The sequence below is a fragment of the Babylonia areolata genome, chromosome 8, assembly GCF_041734735.1.
Source record: "Babylonia areolata isolate BAREFJ2019XMU chromosome 8, ASM4173473v1, whole genome shotgun sequence".
Taxonomy (NCBI): domain Eukaryota; kingdom Metazoa; phylum Mollusca; class Gastropoda; order Neogastropoda; family Buccinidae; genus Babylonia; species Babylonia areolata.
Window position 1 is genome coordinate 30,960,162 of NC_134883.1, and position 21,691 is coordinate 30,981,852.

Below are 21,691 nucleotides of genomic sequence, written 5' to 3' on the forward strand. Positions count from 1 at the left end.
AGTCTTGTTTGTTTTCTGTTGGAAGTTGCTGATTTTTTGTACGGTTGGATGTGTGTGTGTGTGTGAACGTGTGTGTGAACGTGTGTGTGTGTTTTGGGGGGTGCTGTGTGTGTGCGTGTGCGTGTGTGTGTGTGTGTGTTCCCATGAACAAGACAGTGAAAAGTATGGCCCAAAACATATGTTAAAAGATGTAAAAGGAATGAAAGTACATGAAGAGGCAGATTCATTACGTGAATTTGAACACAGGAGGAACCCCCCTCCGCCCCCCCCCCCCACTCCCACACATACACCACACCACCTCCAACACAACCCCCACCCCACACACAACCTCACACATACACACAGTCCCCCACAAACACACCCACGCTCACCCCACACACTCCCCCACCTCCGCACACGCACCCAGCCCCGCACAAACACACACACACACATAAAGAAAACCACCACCAGCCACACCACACAGACACACCCCACCCCACACACAACCTCACACACACACACACACAAATCACCACACCCACACAAGCTCCCCCTCCCCCCATCACGCACACACGCACCCGCCCACCCCGGACCCCCCCCCCACCCCCCACCCGACACACACACACACTCCCTCACACAGGCACACCTACCCCCACCCCTGCACACACACACACACACACACACACACACAGCTGCCTGTTCGATTTGAAGTCCATCAAGAATGCCGACTGTGTGCAGAATTACCTGAGGAAGACGAACCACCCCCTCATTCCCGTCACCGTTCTGCCGGAGGGCCGCAAGAACGCCGACTTCGAAACTGCCCTGGCTGCCTGAGACCTGTGACTCCTCTCTCACCCCTCTTCTCCCCTCATCCCTCTCCTCATCTCTCCCCTCACCCATTCCTCATCTCCATCCCCTTCCTCCTCATCCATCCCCTCATCCCTTTCCTCTCATCCATATCCTCTCCGTCTTCCGTCCCCTTTCGTTCCCATCATGCCTCTCTTCTCACTCATCCCTCTCCTCCTCATCCTCTCCCCTCATCCTCCCCCTCTCCCATCATCCCTCCGCTCCCCTGTCTCCCTCGCCCCTTCCTAATCTCCTCCCTCCCCTTCCCCCTCATCCCTCCCCTCTCCCCATATCCATCCCCTCTTCCCTTCCGTCTTCCCTCCACTCTCCTCTCCCATCCCCTCCCGTTCCCCTCATCCCTCTCTTCTCATCCTCCCCCTCTCGCATCATCCCTCCACTCCCCTATCTCCCTCTCCTCTTCCCTCATCCCTCTCCTCTTCCCTCATGCCTTCCCTCTCTTTCTTCCCCTCCCCCTCCGTTCCCCTATCTCCCTCATCCTTCCCCTCCCCCTCATCCGTCCACTCCCCTATCTCCCTCACCCATTCCTCATCTCCTCCCTCCACTTCCCTCCCCTCTCCTCCCCCATCGTCTCCCGTTCCCCCTCATCCCTCCCCTCTCATTCTTCCCCTCCCCCATCATCCCTCTGTTCCCCTGTCTCCCTCATCCCTCTCCTCACCCATTCCCTCCCCCTCATCCCTCCCCTTCACCTCATCCCTCTCCTCTTCCCTCATCCTTCCCCGCCTCCCTCCCTCATCATCCCTCCACTCCCCAATCTCCCTCACCCCTCTCCTCCCCCATTCCCTCCCCCTCACCTCATCCCTCTCCTCATCCCTCATCCTTCCCCGCCTCCCTCCCTCATCATCCCTCCACTCCCCAATCTCCCTCACCCCTCTCCTCACCCATTCCCTCCCCTTCACCTCATCCCTCTCCTCTCCCCTCATCCCTCCGCTCCTCAATCTCCCTCACTCATTCCTCATCTCCCCTCATCTCTCTTCCTCTCCCATACCCTCTCCCCTCCCTTCCCAGCTACTGTCTGAGGAAACCATACTTCCTGTATCTGCTGACAACGTTATCTCCCGAGGGCTGGGGTGATGCCAGCAACCTGGGATCCTGATCCTTTTCTTTTCTGTCTTCTCATTGTCACATAACGACTACAATAACAACAACAGTAAGAAGCGAAGCCATCACGACTAGCGTGTGATCTCTGCTGGTTTAAAAGCTGCTAAAAACATCCCCCCCACCACCCCAGGTGTAGAGAACCTTGGGGGACAAATTCCATTACCTGTTTGGTTGTTCAATTTTGAAGAGGCAAGAAAAAGATATTTGCCAAAATTTTTACTGGAATTAAAAATTTTTTTTTTTTATTCTGTTCATTATTCACCAGTACAAAACGGATGCTGACTCACCTAATCATATTCCTGAAAATTAAAATGAATGCTTTCTGATTTAACTTGACGGAAAAGTAGCATCTGTTTACATCAGCATACTTGCATGTTTTTTTCGGTTTTTGTTTAATACAGTGAATTTGTCACATTTGCATTTGGGATAAATGCCCCACACTTCTGGCATGTATACATTGTACAATGCTGTATCTTGTGTTACTTTTTTCTTCCTTAAAAATGTACATCTTAACCAAAACAGCTGTGTGGCCATTGTAAAACTATTATGAGCACACAATACCAAATGTTATTCAGATTCGTATTACACATTTCATGTCACATTTTCATGTGCCCTTATGGGTTTTCCTGAGATAAACACATCTTGACTTGTGTTGCTTTGTTGGCTGGAATGAAACCAAAAATGCGGGTGGTGGTGGTGGTGGTGAAAGGTGAAGGGGGGTGAGGGCAGATATACCAGTACTTACTTATACACTGGTCAATCAATCGAAAGCATGTTTTTGCTCACCATCTGAAACAAGTGTTTGTCCAACTGAAAGTTATGTACTGGAAGTATAGTTAAAACTTTCAAATGTTTTCTGTCTCTCGTCACGACTTTCCTGCTTCTGATGAATGGTAGCAAAATCTCAAAACACATTTTCCAGCGTAATACACATGATATTCATTCTAGACCAGTCCAGTTCTTTCGTCAAAATTATCAGCGGATCAGATGCATTCTTCCACATAATATGGATAGATCGACATACCAAGTTTCAAACTTCCAGTGTTATCACAGCTTTCCAGCTTTGATAATTCATAACAAATACTCCACACAAAAACCGATTCAGTGTTATGCCTATTTATTTCTTTTTAACAATGGCTTTCATTCTTTTCTAGTGATCTTTGTCGGATGCTATTAAATTATCCATTGGCAAATGCTTTCATACACACAACTGTTCTCTTTATGCTATTTTGATGCAGTGTTTAGGTCTGTATTCCCCCATGTTGATGTCCAGTTTTCTTGCAATGTCTAGATCTGTTTTCACCAATGTTGACGTCCATACGACTGGGGCTTTATCCGCTGATGTTGATGTCCTGTATTCCCCAATGCTGATGTCCTGTATTCCCCTGATGCTGATGCCTTGTATTCCCCAATGCTGATGTCCTGTATTCCCCAATGCCGATGTCCTGTATTCCCCTATGTTGATGTCCTGTATTCCCCGAAGTTGATGTCCTGTGTTCCCCTATGCTGATGTCCTGTATTCCCCGAAGTTGATGTCCTGTATTCCCCAATGCTGATGTCCTGTATTCCCCTATGTTGATGTCCTGTATTCCCCTATCTCGATGTCCTGTATTCCCCAATGTTGATGCCCTGTGTTCCCCTATGCTGATGTCCTGTGTTCCCTATGCTGATGTCCTGTATTACCCGAAGTTGATGTCCTGTATTCCCCTATGCTGATGTCCACTTTTCATACAATGGCTAGATCTGTATTCACCAATGTTGACATCCAGACCTTTGGTCCGCTTTGAGCATTTTAAATACAAAGAAACAGATCTGCATTGATGAGATATAAAAAAACCAAAAACAAAGACAGTTCAGTTTGCAGTATCAAAATTTGCTGTTGTTAGCTGAAATGACAGATCGATTTACAGCATTAACCAGAGGTGCTAGCCATATCGACCCACCCTGTCTTAATGCTGCAAAGTACTCAGTAAAAATGTTCATTCTTAAGTCGGAACTATTTTCCTGACCAGTCACAAAGAAAAGAAGGAAAAAAGACAACAAAAAAAAAAAGGCAAAAGACCTGGACAGGGAGAGAGCAAAACATTGACAGGAGTTTTCTCCATATCCATACAACCAGGTGTAACAGTGGATACTTGTTGAGCGCCTTCCTCCCTTAGAGGGACCTCAAAGCGCTTTACAATTAACATTAAACACACACACACATGCACATTAACTTACAAAAGGAAGAAGAAAAAATGGTTTTACACACAAATGCATAAAACAGATTCAAAGAAACATAACACAACCACACATAACGCTGACTAGGTTTCGCATTTTTTTAATTATTTTTTTTATTGGCTACAGAAAGTGCACAGAGTTTAGAAAGCTTGTTAAGAAAAAAAAAAAGGATCATGAATGTCATTTACAATATAACATTAAGCAAAATAAAGTAACAAAGTCTGTAACATATTCTGCTCTACTTTGAGATTTTCACCTGTTCTTATTTCTTTTTGTATAACTTAGCAAGTTCACAAGTTGGTGAAGTGAAGGTCTATGAAGGATTAAGGGTTTCTGTTAAACAGAATAAAAAGTTTTGCAGTTGGTTTTTTTTTTTTTTTTTTTTTTTTTTTTTTTTTTGGTTTGTTTTTTGTTTTGTTTTTAGACAATTCAATGATTTTCATCAATGCTGAAAATTCTTGAAAAAATATTCTGCTGTGTGTGCTATTTAGGATAGCACCTGAATAAGATGTTTCTGGCAGTCTTTCTTCTTTTAAGAATGTTTCAGTGGTAAAAGAACAAGACTGTTCCATTAGTTTATCTCTGTTCAAGTGTGTAACAAAAGATAAAAGTACAATTTGAAATTGTCACTTCCACATATCAAATGTCATTCAAAGTTATTTCAATTCACAAAAATGTGAAACTAGCAAAACAAAGCGTGCATTGAAAAAAGAAAAGAAAAAAAAAAGAAGAAAGAAAGAAAGAAAAAAAAAAAGGGAGATTCCATCCACAAGAAAATAACAGAACAATGTAATGAATCCTAAACCACCTGGGGGAAAAAAGTCTCATGGAAAACGAAAAGCAAACCCAGATACCAACAGAACAAAGTATGTCCTGTGTCTTGCAATCCAGCATGGTTAAAACACTTGTAGACAAGAAAAACTGATCACCTGTCTTAGATTCGCCACACAAACTGGTAGCCAATGTGTCAGAAGATCAGATTAAACATATCAAAGATCACAGTTGTTTTTCAGTGGACCCAAAGTTAATCCAAAAAGAGAACTGATCACGTTACATAAGCCAAGAACCAAAAGCAGTACCACGAAGCAGAAAAAAAAACAAAAAAAACTACGCTAAATATATTGCACAATACTAAAGACGGGCAAGGTGTATAAGCAATACAAATTACAAAACGATATGTGATTAATGCAAAATGTCTCAAAGCAACAGTTGTACAGGGTGTATATAGCTTGACAAGCTGTAGAAACACACAAAATTAAACTATTCATCAATAAATAAATGTTTTCAGAGAAATACTGCAATAGAAAATTGTTTTTCTATATAAGGGGCACAGGAAAGATGACACAGGTATTTTAACTCATAACTTCTGTGTCCACAACTGTAGAAAAAATCTGACAGAAATGTTTCAAGTAAAAAACAAACGAACAAAAAACTGATCTAGATCAATGGGGATGCTCTACAGTTTCTTATATTCCACTTGTCTGGGTTTGGATATGATGGAACTGATCCTTTGTTGATAGCAAAGTTTTGAAAGTGGGCATCAATAAAAACATTTTTGATTTGACAGATTTATTTCAACTGTCATTCAAACTTTAACAAGTCACAGATGGTTAGGCAGTATTATTTTGTGCTGCTGTTGCTTTTGTTGTAAAGTCACAGATGGTTAGGCAGTATTATTTTGTGTTGCTGTTGCTTTTGTTGTAAATTCACAGATGGTTAGGCAGTACTGGTTTTGGTTTTGTTGTATAAAAAGACATGGATGTTACAGCAGTACTGTTTTGTGTTGTAACTTGTTGGTTTTTTTGTTGTTGTTGTTATTACAGCTGTACTAATAAATTAGTATGTTCTCTATCTTGATTTTGAACAAGTCTGCTGTTAGAAAGACACCTTCAATCTTTTTATTTTCCAAACTGCATAATAAAAGCTCCCCCCCCCCCCCAAACTCAGACTGCTGCCATCCACAAGAATACATTTCTAAACAAAATCATGTGGTACAGAAAAGAAAAAAACCCACAAAACATATCAACCCCGTCTCCAATATTCTGCTACCAGTGCACAGTGCAATCATACCTGGCTGACCCCAGCACTATTTCAAAGCAAACTGCAGCAGATCATCAAGCCATATCTATACAGCCCTTAGCAGACACTGTGCTATGATTACCTGCTGTGTGTACTGCCTACAATTCTACACAAAGTATATATTAAAAAAAAAAACGAAGAAAAAGCAGCTGACACAGGTGACAGGAGCTGTAAATTCTATGGCAGCAGACGACAGGAAGGTGGGGATCGCAATTTATTCAAGGGCAGTTGCAAACTGTCGGCATTTGCTCCCTTCCCTGACGACGGTCACCGATTTCCAGAGGCGGGTCCCCTCTTTGCTCAGGTAGTTCTGTGCACAGTCAACAGTCAGCAATCATTCACCACAGAAGGGGAGACGTGCAACAGCATGCACGTGACTCATGGAACTCACTGAATGCTACTTCTGACATCATATCTAACACATCCTCTTACTTTATTCTACTCTAGGTATAAGTTAACTCGTACCATGATTACTTCCCCTGTGGATCAGGTATGAGTATTTTCATACAAACACACTATTCTAATTCTGTTCATCCTTGCATTCTAAACTGAACCATTTCCAGATTCTGTAAGCATGAAAACGAAACTTTGTTAAATCAACAATTCTGAATCAATTTTCGCTGTGTTAGTAACTATCCTGTTTTTTCTGCAGTGGTCTCATGTAGCGTTGGTCCAGGGGAGTGGTAGCAGGCATGTAGCTGTGGGGTAAAACTGGTTAACTGTGCAACATATCACCAAATTCAAGCACACGGAAATACATGCATGCATGAAACCTCTGAACCGGTAGTTTTGAGTAATGTGTGATATTAAACATGTGCAGCTACCACCAACTGTTTGAGAATAGTCTGTGATATTAAACAAAAATCAATTAACATATACCGTTCTGTGATTCTAATATCCTAACAACTGTTCTATAATAATATGTTAATAATATAATAATACTGTTACAACCTGATTACCACCAACTGTCTTATAACTGTATCAGTGTAACAAACTGATTATGATCAATAGTTCTATTATATAAAAACAATCTGACTACCATCAACTATTCTATAATTGTATTCTAACAACCTGACAACCATCATCTGTTCTATAGTAGCCTATAGAATTGTAACAACCTGATTACCGTCAACTGTTCCATAATAATCTATAATATAGTAACAACCTGATTATCATCAACTGTCCTGTAACTGTAATATCGTAACAATCTGATTACCATCAACTGTTCCATAATAATCAGTAACATGGTAACAACCTGATTATCATTAACTGTCCTATGAGAGTCTTTAATATGGTAACAATCTATACCACTTCTGTAACTACTACTGCCTGTAAATGTGCATACTTTTGAAGTGAAAACTTTAATCTTTTCTTTAAGTCAGTTTAAAGATTTCGAGTCTTTCCTTAATATTGCTTTAACACTCCCCCGCTTCCCCTTTTACAAAACAGAGCAGTTTATAAATAAGCAACTTCAGGTAACGAAGACAACATGATACACAGTAACACAGATCTTTTATGATCAAGAGAAAATTAACAAATTTAGGCTGCGGTCAAAGTGAAGAGGATGCTCCAAACTAAAAAAAAAAAAATAAAAAAAGGTAAAAAAAAAAAAAAAAAAATTTTAAATCAATAAAGATTATAAAATAAAATCAACATGCATAACACATACAACTATTCACACCTCTTCTTCAATCCCTTCTTATCCAACTATGACATTGACATGAATCAAGAAATCTTACAAGCAAATACAAAATTTGATTTTTTTAATTTTAATAATCAACTGAAAAGGATGCCTTTAACATCAGTCTAGACAATGCTCAGAGAGACGGACCGCTGCAATGTGTGACAATACATCAAATACTGTTCACTCAGTCATTGTAAAGCAATACCACTGCTGGGCTACACAAGTGCAAGAAACGAACAAACAGACCGAAAGTAATCTTGCAAAATAAAAGACATCAATACAACACAGAAAAAAATAACAAAAACAAAAAAAACAAAAACAAAACAAACAAAAAAACACCAAAAGAACCTTGTGAAACTATGGAACTACTGAACTCAATTTTACAAACTACCTACCATTCCTTTCCAACCCAAATTAAGTGACAACTTTGTTCGGATGGTCTGGATTTTCAAACTAAATGAAACAAATAAATAACTAAACAAAATAAAACCACAAAAGCAAACAAAACGAACACGAAGTACACAGAGGAAAAATTATTACAACATTCATATCAACAACACAAATGATAAAAAAAAAAAAAAAGAAAAAAAGCAGCAGTGCCACTTATGACTGAACGCAACCACATCCGACTACATGCGCCAGTCTAAGCGACACATCAAGACTACAGCTCTGCACCCTTTTGATATTCTGACCTTTTTGGACCAGAATGCTGCACCGCTTGATAATTTTTACCGTTTTTTTTTTTTCCTTCTCTTATTTTTTTCTGACCAGTTACAAATATACCATCATGAATTTCGTTTTACCATGCTGGTGACTGGCAACTAGTTAGCTACACAGAGAAAGCGGAAAGAAATGGTGTCAGTCGTTGACGCACAAAGAAAGAATGGTATGCTGTCAATAGCCGAGGGACAAAGAAAGAAAGGAAGAAAGTTCCAGATTCCGGTACACTTGTCTGGAAAGTTCAGTGCAAGTACTCTCCGCACCTAGGCCGAGAGAGCAGAGGAGAAATCTTGCGACTTTGCACCCTGCCTCAGTACGGTGATGGAGCGCCAGCACTGGCCAGACCCACGCAAGTAGTTCTGTGAGAAATGATTCAGGAAAATGAAAAAAAGAGAGAGATGTTTTTTGGAGCAATCTGACATTCAGCAATACTGGTTAAACCGCACCAAAAAAAAAAAAAACACAAAAAAAAATCTTGAGTAATGTGATATTTAGTGATAGTTTTTTTTAACAGCGCAAAAAAAAAAATTTTTTTTTTAAGCATTTTGATCAAGTTTGTTCTGTTACACAGTGTATATCAGCTCTACATCAAGAGTTTAGAATCTTTCATGGTTTTTCAAATTTCTCACTCATACACAAGCAAGTTGTTGTTTTTCAAATACTATCACTATTTGCTATTCAGCAAGAAAAAACAAAAAAAAAAAAAAAAAACAACAATGAAAAAAAAACAGTGAGGGTAAACTTAATACCTGCTTTCGGAGAAACTAAAAATACCATTATACGAATCAACATAAACAGAATTTGTATGAATGGGAGCACTTATGTTTCAAGCTTTACCCTTTCACTAAAACTGCAATGTGGAAACTTCTACTCAGTATCCAGATATGAGAAGTAACGCATATATACAAAGCTATTCAATATGCTGAAAAGCAACAAACAAACAAACAAAGAAAAAAAAATCATCTAAAACATTTCCAATTCTATCAACAAATTTGTCTAGATACAAAATTGAAAAATAAGCGCAGACACCACTCAACCTCACAGTCTCTCCTATACATGTTCGCATCTACAACCATGTAACACACACACACACACACACACACACACACACACAGAGCCACTTACATGAGCCAGAGGCAAGCCGTTCTTCTTCTCAGCAGAAGAGGCATCCTTCCCCACCCACACAAAGACAACCTCTCCCGAGTCAAAGATGAACACATCCTGAAAACAGGAAGGGAGGCAATTCTTTCAATAATAATTATTAGTGAGCGAAGAGTGATCTGCCCTGTGAGTCTGTGAGATTAATAGCCAGAGGGAAAAAAACAAAACAAGTACTGACCAAAAGTTAATATGCTGAAGAGTTTACAAGATTGTGCGAATGCGGGCATGTGTGTGTGTGTGTGTGTGTGTGTGTGTGTGTGTGTGTGTGTGTTGTAAAACTGTTTCACAGCAGTATTTCTGGAAAGCTTGAATCTGTAATATTTTTCATGTTCCCAACTGAACCTTATTCATGCCACATGTGTTATTACTTATGACTAAAGCCACACAGTAAGCCCTGCATTAAAACCACTTCAGTGCCAGAGAATTTTGTAAAAAAAAAGAATAAAAATTAAAAAAAATTTTTTTAAAGGGCTCTCCCCTGGCCAGGGAATTCTGAGGGTAATGAATCACAAAAAAATTCTAGCACAAATGCTATGGGCGATACAGAAAGAAAGTAAACATTTTTGTGAAGGAAAATGAGTGTAGATTCTGGTACTGGGCTTTTTTTCCCAATTAGGTTGATTATAGATAACTGTTCAGGCATGTAAAGTCACGATAATAATTTTTGTGCAACAAAAAAGTCAATTTCCACCTCTACATAATGACATCCATAATGAAAAGAAACAAAATACAGCTAGAAATAGCATGTCTATTGTCAGATTATACCTATAGAACAAATTAAAACTGGCTATAAGTTTATAAAAACAAATCACAGGTCCTGCAGACATGAAGTAAATCACTGTCCCAACAATGACAAAGGTGGGTAAAGTCAACATAAAAGGTCAATCACGGTCTCAGAAACTGAGCTGGCAAGCTTTCTGACAGTAAAGAGTGTTTGCAAGTGAGAGGGTGAAGTTCTTTGATGACGTTCACTCCTTTCAAGTTGCACGTGGGCCAACTGAAGTGTCTGCTATGCATCCGGCTTGCCACCTCTTCAAACAAGTCATCCAGCGAAAAAAAAGCGTTAAAAACAAAAAGCATGTGTTACACGTCCAGTGTAGGTTCAACCCTGCCTTTCATGAAAATCGTGGGGCATTGGCGATTGGCGATTTCCTACAGTCTGCATTGAAATGTGAGTACACTCATTCCTAAAAGCCACACCCCCTTCATGAACTCTGGCTGGCATTCGACCTATCATCTTACATCACTCCTCTCCCTCTCCTCCCCTTCTTCCAACGCTCGCTGCACGTATTCTGTCAGTCATAGCCACTTGTCTGATTGGATGGACGGACTGAATTACCATCAAATGGGCTGTCAGTTTCATCACTGTCATTGTCAATCACCTTGGTTTTCAAACCAATCATCAGACAAGAGAGATCCTTCTCCATTGCCAAAGCTGTCCATAATCACAAGCAGAGCTTTCAGAATTGTATAAATTTGCTGACTGTGACTATCTGCTTTACTGGACACAGTTTTTAATGCCTTTTTTTGCACATGATGCAACCTCCTTTTCCATGAGTGTATCACATGGTCAGTTAGCAAATCATTATTGAGTAGAAAGGGGTCTTCTACTTGATGTATGGTCATTAAAATAGTATTTTCTTTAATCCAGACACATCAAACTAACTGTTCAGAGTCTGTTTATGTGAAGTGAACCTAACTCCAATGAAGGAAAAATCGGAACATATGCAGGATGTCAGTGGCCGTCTTATAGGCACTATGGCAATACTTTTTGTAGGATGTCAGCTGACGTCTTGTTATAGGCACTCTACTGGTTAATGAAGATACTTATCATTATCAGTATTATTTTTATCATCATCATTATTTTACAAACTCAGCAACCAGAAACTTCTCATAACTGGTCCAAATGGGCATATTTCTAATGGAAAGGGATTCTTTAAATTAACATCTACATGACAGTGCTTCAAATATATCCCAATTCTATTTAACTCACTCGGGACGACAAGTTTTCTCCCTTGCTTTTCCCCACAGACGGCCCATTTGTAAGGGTTTGGAAAAAAATTACAAAAAATACAAAATACTGTGTAAGAAAATGAAACTTTCAGAACTGGTTTATTACGTGTTGAGCTATTACATAATAAAAAAATCAAATTTCGCATCTTATTTTTACAGTTTTGCCATATGTAGAAAATACTGCCAATTTTTCACCCCGAATCACCATACCCATGCTCGCTTTCTGCATTAAATTCGCTTTCTTCTTCGTCATCATCCACCTCTTCAATGTCCGACCCTTCAGTTTGCAGCATTTCAAGTACTTCGGCAACCCTAAAACATTGCCGTCACTGCCTTGTTTGCTTCACAACATTCTGAGAAGAGGCCGCTTTGCTAACAGGCTGGCACGCGAGCAGACGACCGGTCAGTGACTTTGTCAGCGTGTGTGCGACACAGGCCACACATCCCAGACTAAACAATCATATTGTTCGATTGTGGAGTGACCCAGAATAGCGCACTCTGCTTGGCTAATCACAAAATCACGAGTACAGCGCATGATGGAATTTTACTTTCGGAGAATGCTATTCCATTCCTTCATCCGAAACCGAATACGTTTTGTGTAGGAATGCGTGAGCATTCCTTCATCCGGAAAGAGTTAACAAGATGCATGAGCATGCACCAGCAACTTTTCTACCCCCTCCCCTCCACAAAAAAAACAAAACAAAACAAAAAAAAACAAAAAGTTGAACAAGGGTTTTACAACAGTGTACACTCGACTGAAGGCTGTAAAAAATAAATAAATAAATAAACAAAATAAAAATGTGAAAAAAGTGTTAAGAAAAAACCTCAACATTTTTCAATGCTGATAACAGAGCAGACGAATGGAGAGCTAAGTCAACAAGCAGATGAAAACATGTCCGATTGCAGTTAAGTTTTCTGAAAATGACGTCACTTCTCTGAAAACAACATCCGCTGATAGCAGAGCCATGATGGAGGAATTTCACTTTACAGCTGATGTGGCTTATCATATATGTGCGCTTTATACATGTTCAAAATAGCTTTTCTTCTTTAAATTCAGAGAGGATTTTAAATATGTGAAGAAGCAAGGGCTACGCCTGACAGGCAGCATAGTCCTGGCTCTCATTTCTTATCTATACCCCGTCTCGCCAGCTCCGTTCTTCCTCTGATACTCAACTTCTCAGGATACCTCACGTCAGAAGTAAGACCTATGGACACAAATCGTTTTCTTTTCAATCGCCAAAGACGTGGAACAAGCTCCCTGATAACCTCCGTCATTCTGATTCCCTCGTATCTTTTAAATCTCGTCTCAAAACTGAACTTTTCCCTCAGCAATAAGTTCAATTGTGGCAGGTCCACTTCCTTTGCGTTAGCTGTGCTTGACTATGTGTGTATACATATGTATGTGTACATAACTACATGCATGTATATGAATGTGTATTGTGTGTGCGTGTGCGTGTGTTTATGTAAGTTTGTGCCTGCCTATGTGTGCGTTTGTGTTAGGGTAGCTGTTAGATACACATGTATGTTAAAATGTATGTATGCAGCGCACGCGCGAGGCTGAAAAGTAACGGTTAATTTGTATTCTGTGCTGAAACTTCAGCACCATGAAGTGCCAACAGCAACTGCCAAACAATATGTACCATTCTGTTTGCCCATTAAGGTCTCTGTGTCAACAAGGGCTAGGCTGAAGAAAACAACATGCACATTTGTTTATCACAGCACCCTGGTTGATTAAACAAAATTTAACAATAATAATAATAATAATAGTATTTACATAGCGCTGAATCTTGTGCAGAGACAAATCTAAACGCATTCAAACCAGTCATTCACATGCATGCATAACTCAAACTGAAGACAACGAAGAGGCAGGGGAGGGAGGCTATCTTGTGAAGAGGTGGGTTTTAAGGCCAGACTTGAAAGAGCGGAGTGCAGAGACCTGACGAAGTGAAAGAGTAAGTTCATTCCAAATGCAAGGTCCAGAGGTGGAGTGTTTGAATCTGGGTAAGCATAAACAGAGTGAATCCGAAGCCAATTGTAGAAAGCGAGATGGAGTGTAGAGGTGAAGGCAGCCACAAAGACAGGAAGGGGAAGATTTGTGAATACATTTATAACATAGAGTGCTGATCTTATACTTTATTCTGTGTGAGACAGGGAGTCAATGGAGATGTTGCAAAATAGAAGTGATGTGCTCAGATCTTTTCTTTCTGAGGATGAGCCAGGCAGCAGAGTTTTGTATGAATGAAGCAGGCAAACCAAACAATAGAGAGTTACTGTAGTTTCGTTTTATTATGCCGTCTGCATCATTATCGTGTATTCTTTCGAATATACAGGGTTCTAATTTCTAATTGTTCACCAAAGTTGAAAGTATATTCTGATTTTTTTTTTGCACCAACTAAGATGGAGTTGCACGGAAGCACACACACACACATGCATACATACTTCAATGTGCACAAAACACACACAACACAACTGAAACAAACGTTTCACTCACTTCAGACTTGAAATCATCAATGGTAATATCTCCTGTTTTCACCTCCTCATAGTCACGCGTATCTGTGTTCACCCTGAAAAAGAACCCCAAAACAATTTAAAAAAAAAAAATATATATATATATATATTTATATATATATAACTCAATGCTTTTGATGTGCAGAAGCAAAAGGAATCTAAAAATATACTTCTGAGGTACAGTCATTTGGATTAAATAAAAAGTTTGGTCAATGGCTTCTTTTTCTTTCTTTTTTTTTTGTCAACAGATAAGGTTGGAAGTTAAAGTTTTCATAGTCTTCAGGGTCATCAGAGCAGTTAATTCATATCCACTGTGTCTTGGGATAGGCATTTTAAGGTGGGGCCAAATCCTCTCCTTCCTCAATGTTCCCCTATACCTTCCAATGACAATCATCAATGTTCCCCAATATCTCCAAATGAAATTCCTCAAATTTTCCCAACACCTTCGAACCACTATCCTAAACATTCCCCAATACCTGCCAGTGACAATCCTTAACATTGCCCAAGACCTCCCAATGACAATCCTCAATGCTCTCCAATACCTCCCAGGACAATCCTAAACATTGCCCAAGACCTCCCAATGACAATCCTCAGTGCTCTCCAAGACCTCCCAATGACAATCCTCAATGCTCTCCAGGACCTCCCAATGACAATCCTCAATGCTCTCCAAGACCTCCCAATGACAATCCTCAATGCTCTCCAATACCTCCCAATGACAATCCTCAATGCTCTCCAAGACCTCCCAATGACAATCCTCAATGCTCTCTATGACCTCCCAATGACAATCCTCAATGCTCTCCAATACCTCCAAATGACAATCCTCAATGCTCCCCAATACCTCCAAATGACAATCCTCAATGCTCTCCAATACCTCCCAATGACAATCCTCAATGCTCTCCAAGACCTCCCAATGACAATCCTCAATGCTCTCCAATACCTCTCACTGACAAACCTAAACATTCCCCAATACCTCCCACTGACAATCCTCAATGCTCTCCAATACCTCTCACTGACAAACCTAAACATTCCCCAATACCTCCCAATGACAATCCTCAATGCTCTCCAAGACCTCCCAATGACAATCCTCAATGCTCTCCAATACCTCTCACTGACAAACCTAAACATTCCCCAATACCTCCCACTGACAATCCTCAAAGTTCCCCAATACCTTCAAACAACAATCCTAAATGTTTCCCCGATACCTCCCAATGACAATCCTCAATGCTCTCCAATACCTCCAAATGACAATCCTCGATACTCCCCAATACCTCCCACTGACAATCCTCAATGCTCTCCAATACCTCCCAATGACAATCCTCAATGTTCTCCAAGGCCTCCCAATGACAATCCTCAATGCTCTCCAATACCTCTAAATGACAATCCTAAACATTCCCCAATACCTCCAAAGGACAATCCTCAATGCTCCCCAATACTGCCCAATGACAATCCTCAATGCTCCCCAATACTGCCCAATGACAATCCTCAATGCTCCCCAATACTGCCCAATGACAATCCTCAATGCTCCCCAATACTGCCCAATGACAATCCTCAATGCTCCCCAATACTGCCCAATGACAATCCTCAATGCTCCCCAATACTGCCCAATGACAATCCTCAGTGCTCCCCAATACCTCCAAATGACAATCCTAAATGTTTCCCAGTACCTCCCAAAGAATAGAATAGAATAGAATAGAATATGTCTTAATTACCAAGTGTACCAGGGTCACAAGGAATATAGACAATCCCCAATGTTCCGAAATCCTCAACAGTCTCCAACACCACCCACACCCTTCCCACACAATAATCCTCAGTGTCATGCAACACCTCCCAACAACAAACATTGACATTTTGTAAACTCCCCACCCCCACCTCTCCAAACAACCTCAACCCTAACAGTACAAAACTTCTGACCGACAATCCTCAGCCCAAACTGTACAAAACCTCTGAGCGACAATCCTCAGCCCAAACTGTACAAAACCTATGAGCGACAATCCTTAACCCAAACTGTACAAAACCTCTGAGCGACAATCCTCAACCCAAACTGTGCAAAACCTCTGAGCGACAATCCTACAACTCTCTGCAATGCAGCACAGTGAATACCTGAACAGCTTCTTGTCGCCATCGCCATCTTCGTCGTCAGAGTCGTTGCCATCATCAAGCTCCTCATCCAGAGATTGATAGAACTCGTGCTGATCGTGTCCACAGAGAGAAAAACAAAAAACAAAATGGGAGATATGAAATTGTAACAGACGTGACCCTGCAGCAAAGTTCAAAGTCACTGAGTTTTCTTGCATGCGTGTATAAAATCTCTTCAAAACCATGAACATTTTCATTTTCGTTCATCCTTTTCCTTTGATTAATCAAAATATGTTCATTTCATTCACCCCATGTGTGTTACTACCATATGAGTGTGTGCATATGAAGGTTTTCTCGGTTTTCGTTTCCTTTAATTTTGATTTCGTTTGTAATATATTACTTTTCCTGGGGAGTTTCTCATTTTGAGCAGTGTGTGTGGCTTCAGTGCGCAAGTGTCCAAGCATACATGAAAGAATGTGTGCTTGAATGACACATGTCTTATCAACTTATATCATGAGAAACTGCAGCATGAAATTATGCGTGTTTGTATGACTTGTGCATATGTGCGTGCACGTGTGTGCGTGTGTGTGTGTGAGACGTGATTTTATCAGCTTCAAAGCACACATGTTTTCTTCAACAACTTACGCTTTCCGGTGTGCTATCTCCGTCCAGCACTTCAGAGGTGGCCTCTCCTCTCTTGGATTTGATCTTGCCAATGAAAGTCATTGCCTGTAAACACAAACACCACTGTTCACACTTCTGATCGTATAGATTACACGTAAATCATCGCAGGCAAACACAAACACTGATTCTAGCTCTTCTGAGTGTATAGATTATATGTTCTTATTTTCCAATGGGTTCTGTATAAAAAAAAAAATTTTTTAATCTATATATGACACTAACTTTCTATAGCATAATAAATTATACTGATTTGCTCTGCGCCTCTCAATGTCAGTGTTTTGGGAACCGAGGGAAGAGGGAGGAGCTTTGGATACTACTGATTTCTCATTTTTAACATTCGACTCAGACAAGAATGACTCGGTTTCAGTTTTTCAAAGAGGCTTCACTGCCATCGGACAAATCCATATACACACTGCACCACACAACAGCATAACCCAATGCACTAGACAGCTTTGAGTGTATGTACGCATGCTAGCGTCCCAACCTTGATTTCTTCAACAGAATTTTGCCGGAGGACAACCCTTATGTTGCACACTGGACCTTGGTATATTGTCTCATCCTAATGGCTAGATGCTCTGTTATACTTTCCCATCAAACCTGAGAGAAAGGGCATTACCAGGATTCGAGCGCAGACCCTCACAGACAATATACTGGCAGACAAGCATTTCAACCATTTCGCCACCCTCCTCCTCGATGGCTTAGAATTAGGAGCTTCTTGAGTGTCACACACATCACATACCACCAACTCAGTGAGACAGCAAGCCACTGCTCACAACCAGCATTTGCTGGACAGACAGACAGAAAGGACAGACAGGTAGGATGACGATTCAGGATCTTCTCTTTTTGGGGGTGGGGTGATGGCGGGTTGGGATGGGGGGCAGGGGAGAGGGGGGTGGAAGGGGAGGGCGGAGGGGGGTGGGGGCGGCGGCAGGGCTAGAATCTATTGGGTGCTGGACTTCTGAGTTTCAGTTTCAGTTTCAAGATGGTGTGTGGACTGATCCATATATGCTACACTACATCTGCTGTAAAACATATCTCTCTCTCTCTATATAAATATACAATTATTTTATCTATATATGAGTATATATATATGTATATGTATATATCTATCTATATATACATACATATCTATATATATATATATATATGTGTGTATGTATATATGTGTGTATATATATATATATATATATATATATATATATATATATATATATATATATAATATATGTATATATATTAAAAAGAGTAGATGCCTGATCTTCACATAAACCCAGTTTGTGCAAAACATTAGCACCACAAAAACAGGCAACTGCAATAAATACTTGTGACCCAGTGTTCACCAGTGATCAGGGTTCCAGGCCCCATTCTGGCATGGCGCTGTGTCCTTGGGGAAGGCACTTCCTTGACTCCAAACTTTTAAATGGGGGAACGGTTAAAATGATGGAAGGAGAGAGGATTGAATACTATGTACCTTCGCCAAGCCAAAGACACAGTGAAAAAGAAACCACTGCCCCATTGGTTGTAAAATGCTATCAGGCTTTTCTTTTTTTTTTTTTTTAACCTTTTAACTACTTTACAAAAAGGTTTAAAAAAATTTGCTGTCTGAAAACTTGTTCCCAATTTTTCTCCCAGTACTGCATCAAAGACAAGATGATGTTCTCCCCCCCGACCCCCCCCACCACCCCCCTCCCCCAAGACACCACAACGTCCTTTAATAGGCATTGCTCAAGAATTCAAGTTCAAAAGGGCACTGCATTTTATGCATATGTTAACATTAAAGATGCTACTTTTTCTTTCTGATGGCTGCCGTTCATTGCTAATTTTTTGTGATTAATGAAAACTAGTTATCCATAACAGTACGTTTTGTATGAGATTTTTTTTTTTTTTTTTTTTTTTTTGCATTTGAGCAAAAATCTAGATGTCATGTGATGTTCACTTATCAAGAAACATGGGGTCTGCAAAAATAACCACAAACAAATGGCATTATTTCATGATTATATCCAACCTTTGTTCAGTCAGTCTGTCAACCTGTCAGTTTACCTAAGTCCCAGGGACTTGTGTTTTTCCCTTGTCTTCTTTGTTGCTGTTTTATTTATTTTTTTAATTTTTTACTTAAATGTTGTTGTTTGCTTTACACTTGAACTTATGCATACCGGAACCAAACTTAATCCAAGTAAGGAACAATATTATTCTTGTATGTTTCTAATTCTTTTCTGTATGTTTTCTATTCCTATTGCTGGAAGCAAAAGTCTACTGCTTTCCAGGTTTATTGCTTTATAAAATGTTGACCTAGAATAAAAATTTTTTTGAAAAAAAACCAAGACACATGAACGCAGGAACCACCAAAGAACACTGCTGAAGTGACTCCACAGCAGCAGTGCCAGGCCCCCTCTGCCGTGTGGCCTCCTGGCAACCTGAACATCGATAGTTCCCTGTGGACTGACGATGCTGGGGCTGTGACAAGAGGAACCCGGCGTGTGGCCATGTATGGGGGACTTGGAATGAGCGGCATGGGAGTAAATGGTGCAGATGATTGGGCAGCACCCAAAAATAAAATAATAATACTTTAATAATAATAATAATAATGGTATTTATATAGCGCTGAATCTTGTGCAGAGACAAATCAAAGCGCTTTCGCACCAGTCATTCACACGCATGCATAACTCTAAAACTGGAGAAACTGAAGACAAGGAAGAGGCAGGGAAGGGAGGCTATTTTGGGAAGAGGTGGGTTTTAAGGCCAGACTTGAAAGAGCTGAGTGTGAAGACTTGACGAAGCGAAAGAGGAAGTTCATTCCAACAGCAAGGTCCAGAGACAGAGAAAGAACGGCGGCCAACAATTGAGTGTTTGAATCTGGGTATGCGTAAACAGAGTGGATCCGAAGCTGATTGTAGTGGGCGAGATGGAGTGTAGAGGTGAAGGCAGCCACAGAGATAGGAAGGGGAAGATACATTTATAACATAGAGTGCTGATCTTGTACTTTATTCTGTGTGAGACAGGGAGCCAGTGGAGATGTTGCAAAAGAGGAGTGATGTGCTCAGATTTTTTCTTTCAGAGGACGAGTCGGGCAGCAGTTTTGTATGCGCTGAAGAGACTGAATGGATGAAGCAGGCAAAACAGACAATTTTAAAATGGAAAGGAAAAAAGGCACCAAGGACTCATGACATAAACCCCAAGCACTGTCCTCACCTTGGCTCTCTCCATGGCCTCGCTCTCTGCACCATTGAACTGGTACAGCGTCAAACCTTTGTCCAAAATGAAAACATCGCCCTGGGTCACAAGTTCACGGCAACGACAAATCTGCAATCGCCGACAGCAACAATATCACAAGCATTTCAGGTGTTAAGCATCTTTTTCCTTTTTTTTTAAATTAAAAAAAAAAATGTTGTGTGTGTATAGAATAAAGACTTTTAAAGTAAATAGAAAACACTCACAAAATCAGAGCACCTGTTCCCATGTAAAGACTGGACTTTCGTGTTAATGATCACCCAACTCTTAATCACAGAACAGCAGGTATTTATCAGGTGAGAGGTTATGTCGTTTGGAATTCAGTCTCCTCAAGGGGTCATGGCAGAGGCCCTGTGGCAGAATTGTTTAGGCGCTGGACTTCCTAGATCCAGGGTCCACCAGTGATCAGGGTTCAAGGCCCTGTTTCAGCATGGTGTTGCGCTGTTGGGGGAAAAAGCACTTCACTCTGATTTTCCTCACTCAACCCAGATGTAACCTGCCTTTGTTTGGTGATGGTTATACAAACAAAGGGCGGGCTCAGTAGCCGAGTGGTTAAAGCGTTGGACTTTCAATCTTGAGGGTCCTGGGTTCAAATCTCGGCGCCTGGTGGGTAAAGGGTGGAGATTTTTGCAATCTCCCAGCTCAACATATGTCCAGACCTGCTAGTGCCTGAACCCCCTTCGTGTGTATACGCAAGCAGAAGATCAAGTACGCATGTTACAGATCCTGTAATCCATGTCAGCGTTCAGTGGGTCATGCACACCCCTGAAAGCGGAGCACAGCTGCCTACATGGCGGGTTAAAAACAGTCATATACGTAAAAGCCCACTCGTGTGCATACGAGTGAACGTGGGAGTTGCAGCCTACGAACGCGGAAGAAGAATATCAGCAGGAGGATGGGACCGGGCCATGCCTTCCTATGCTGCAGCCTGGATAAACAGGGTGGGTATGATATTCACCGCCCAACTGGTTGTAAAAAGGCTATGGGACCTTTAAACTGTCAAGTTTTTTTTTTCTCCACCAGAGTGCATGAGGTCTGTGTGATCAACACTTGCAATGCCTGAGTTGCGTTGATGAAAGCGATTTCTTCTCCCTCTTCTTCTTCGTTTAGGGACTGCAACTCCTATGGGTGGGAGGGTGTGTGTGTGTGTGTGGGGGGGGGGGGGTGCAAGCTGGCAATGTTCTTGTTTCCATAGCCCACCAAACACTGACATGGATTACAGGATCTTTAATGTGCGTATTTGATCTTCTGCTTGTATATACACACGAAGGGGGTTCAGGGGTCTGCACATATGTTGACCTGGGAGACTGTAAAAATCTCCACCCTTTACCCACCAGGCGCCGTCACCGAGATTCGAACCCGGGACCCACAGATTGA

General features: G+C 41.0%; 2 protein-coding genes across 4 annotated transcripts in view; one reads left to right on the forward strand and one right to left on the reverse strand.

Annotated features, from left to right (window-relative positions):
* LOC143284736 (gelsolin-like protein 2) overlaps window positions 1–953 on the forward strand; it is a 20,598-nt gene extending 19,645 nt beyond the window's left edge. Inside the window, exon 12 of the mRNA XM_076591694.1 lies at window positions 718–953. Within this exon, the coding sequence (XP_076447809.1) occupies window positions 718–813 (96 nt within the window). The 3' untranslated portion in view covers window positions 814–953. The remainder of the gene's footprint in view (window positions 1–717) is intronic.
* A 3,734-nt stretch (window positions 954–4,687) lies between these two features.
* The window catches only part of LOC143284737 (gelsolin-like protein 2), a 43,035-nt gene continuing 26,031 nt past the window's right edge, over window positions 4,688–21,691 (reverse strand). For 2 of the 3 annotated variants that reach the window (XM_076591695.1, XM_076591696.1), the window contains exons 9-14: window positions 20,276–20,386; window positions 17,051–17,134; window positions 16,430–16,518; window positions 14,313–14,385; window positions 9,773–9,868; window positions 4,688–6,553 (exon numbers count right to left, since the gene is read on the reverse strand). In XM_076591695.1, the coding sequence (XP_076447810.1) occupies window positions 6,458–6,553; window positions 9,773–9,868; window positions 14,313–14,385; window positions 16,430–16,518; window positions 17,051–17,134; window positions 20,276–20,386 (549 nt within the window). In that variant the 3' untranslated portion in view covers window positions 4,688–6,457. Of the gene's footprint in view, window positions 6,554–8,910; window positions 9,007–9,772; window positions 9,869–14,312; window positions 14,386–16,429; window positions 16,519–17,050; window positions 17,135–20,275; window positions 20,387–21,691 lie in introns of all 3 variants that reach the window. The other variant, XM_076591697.1, reaches the window with a different exon arrangement.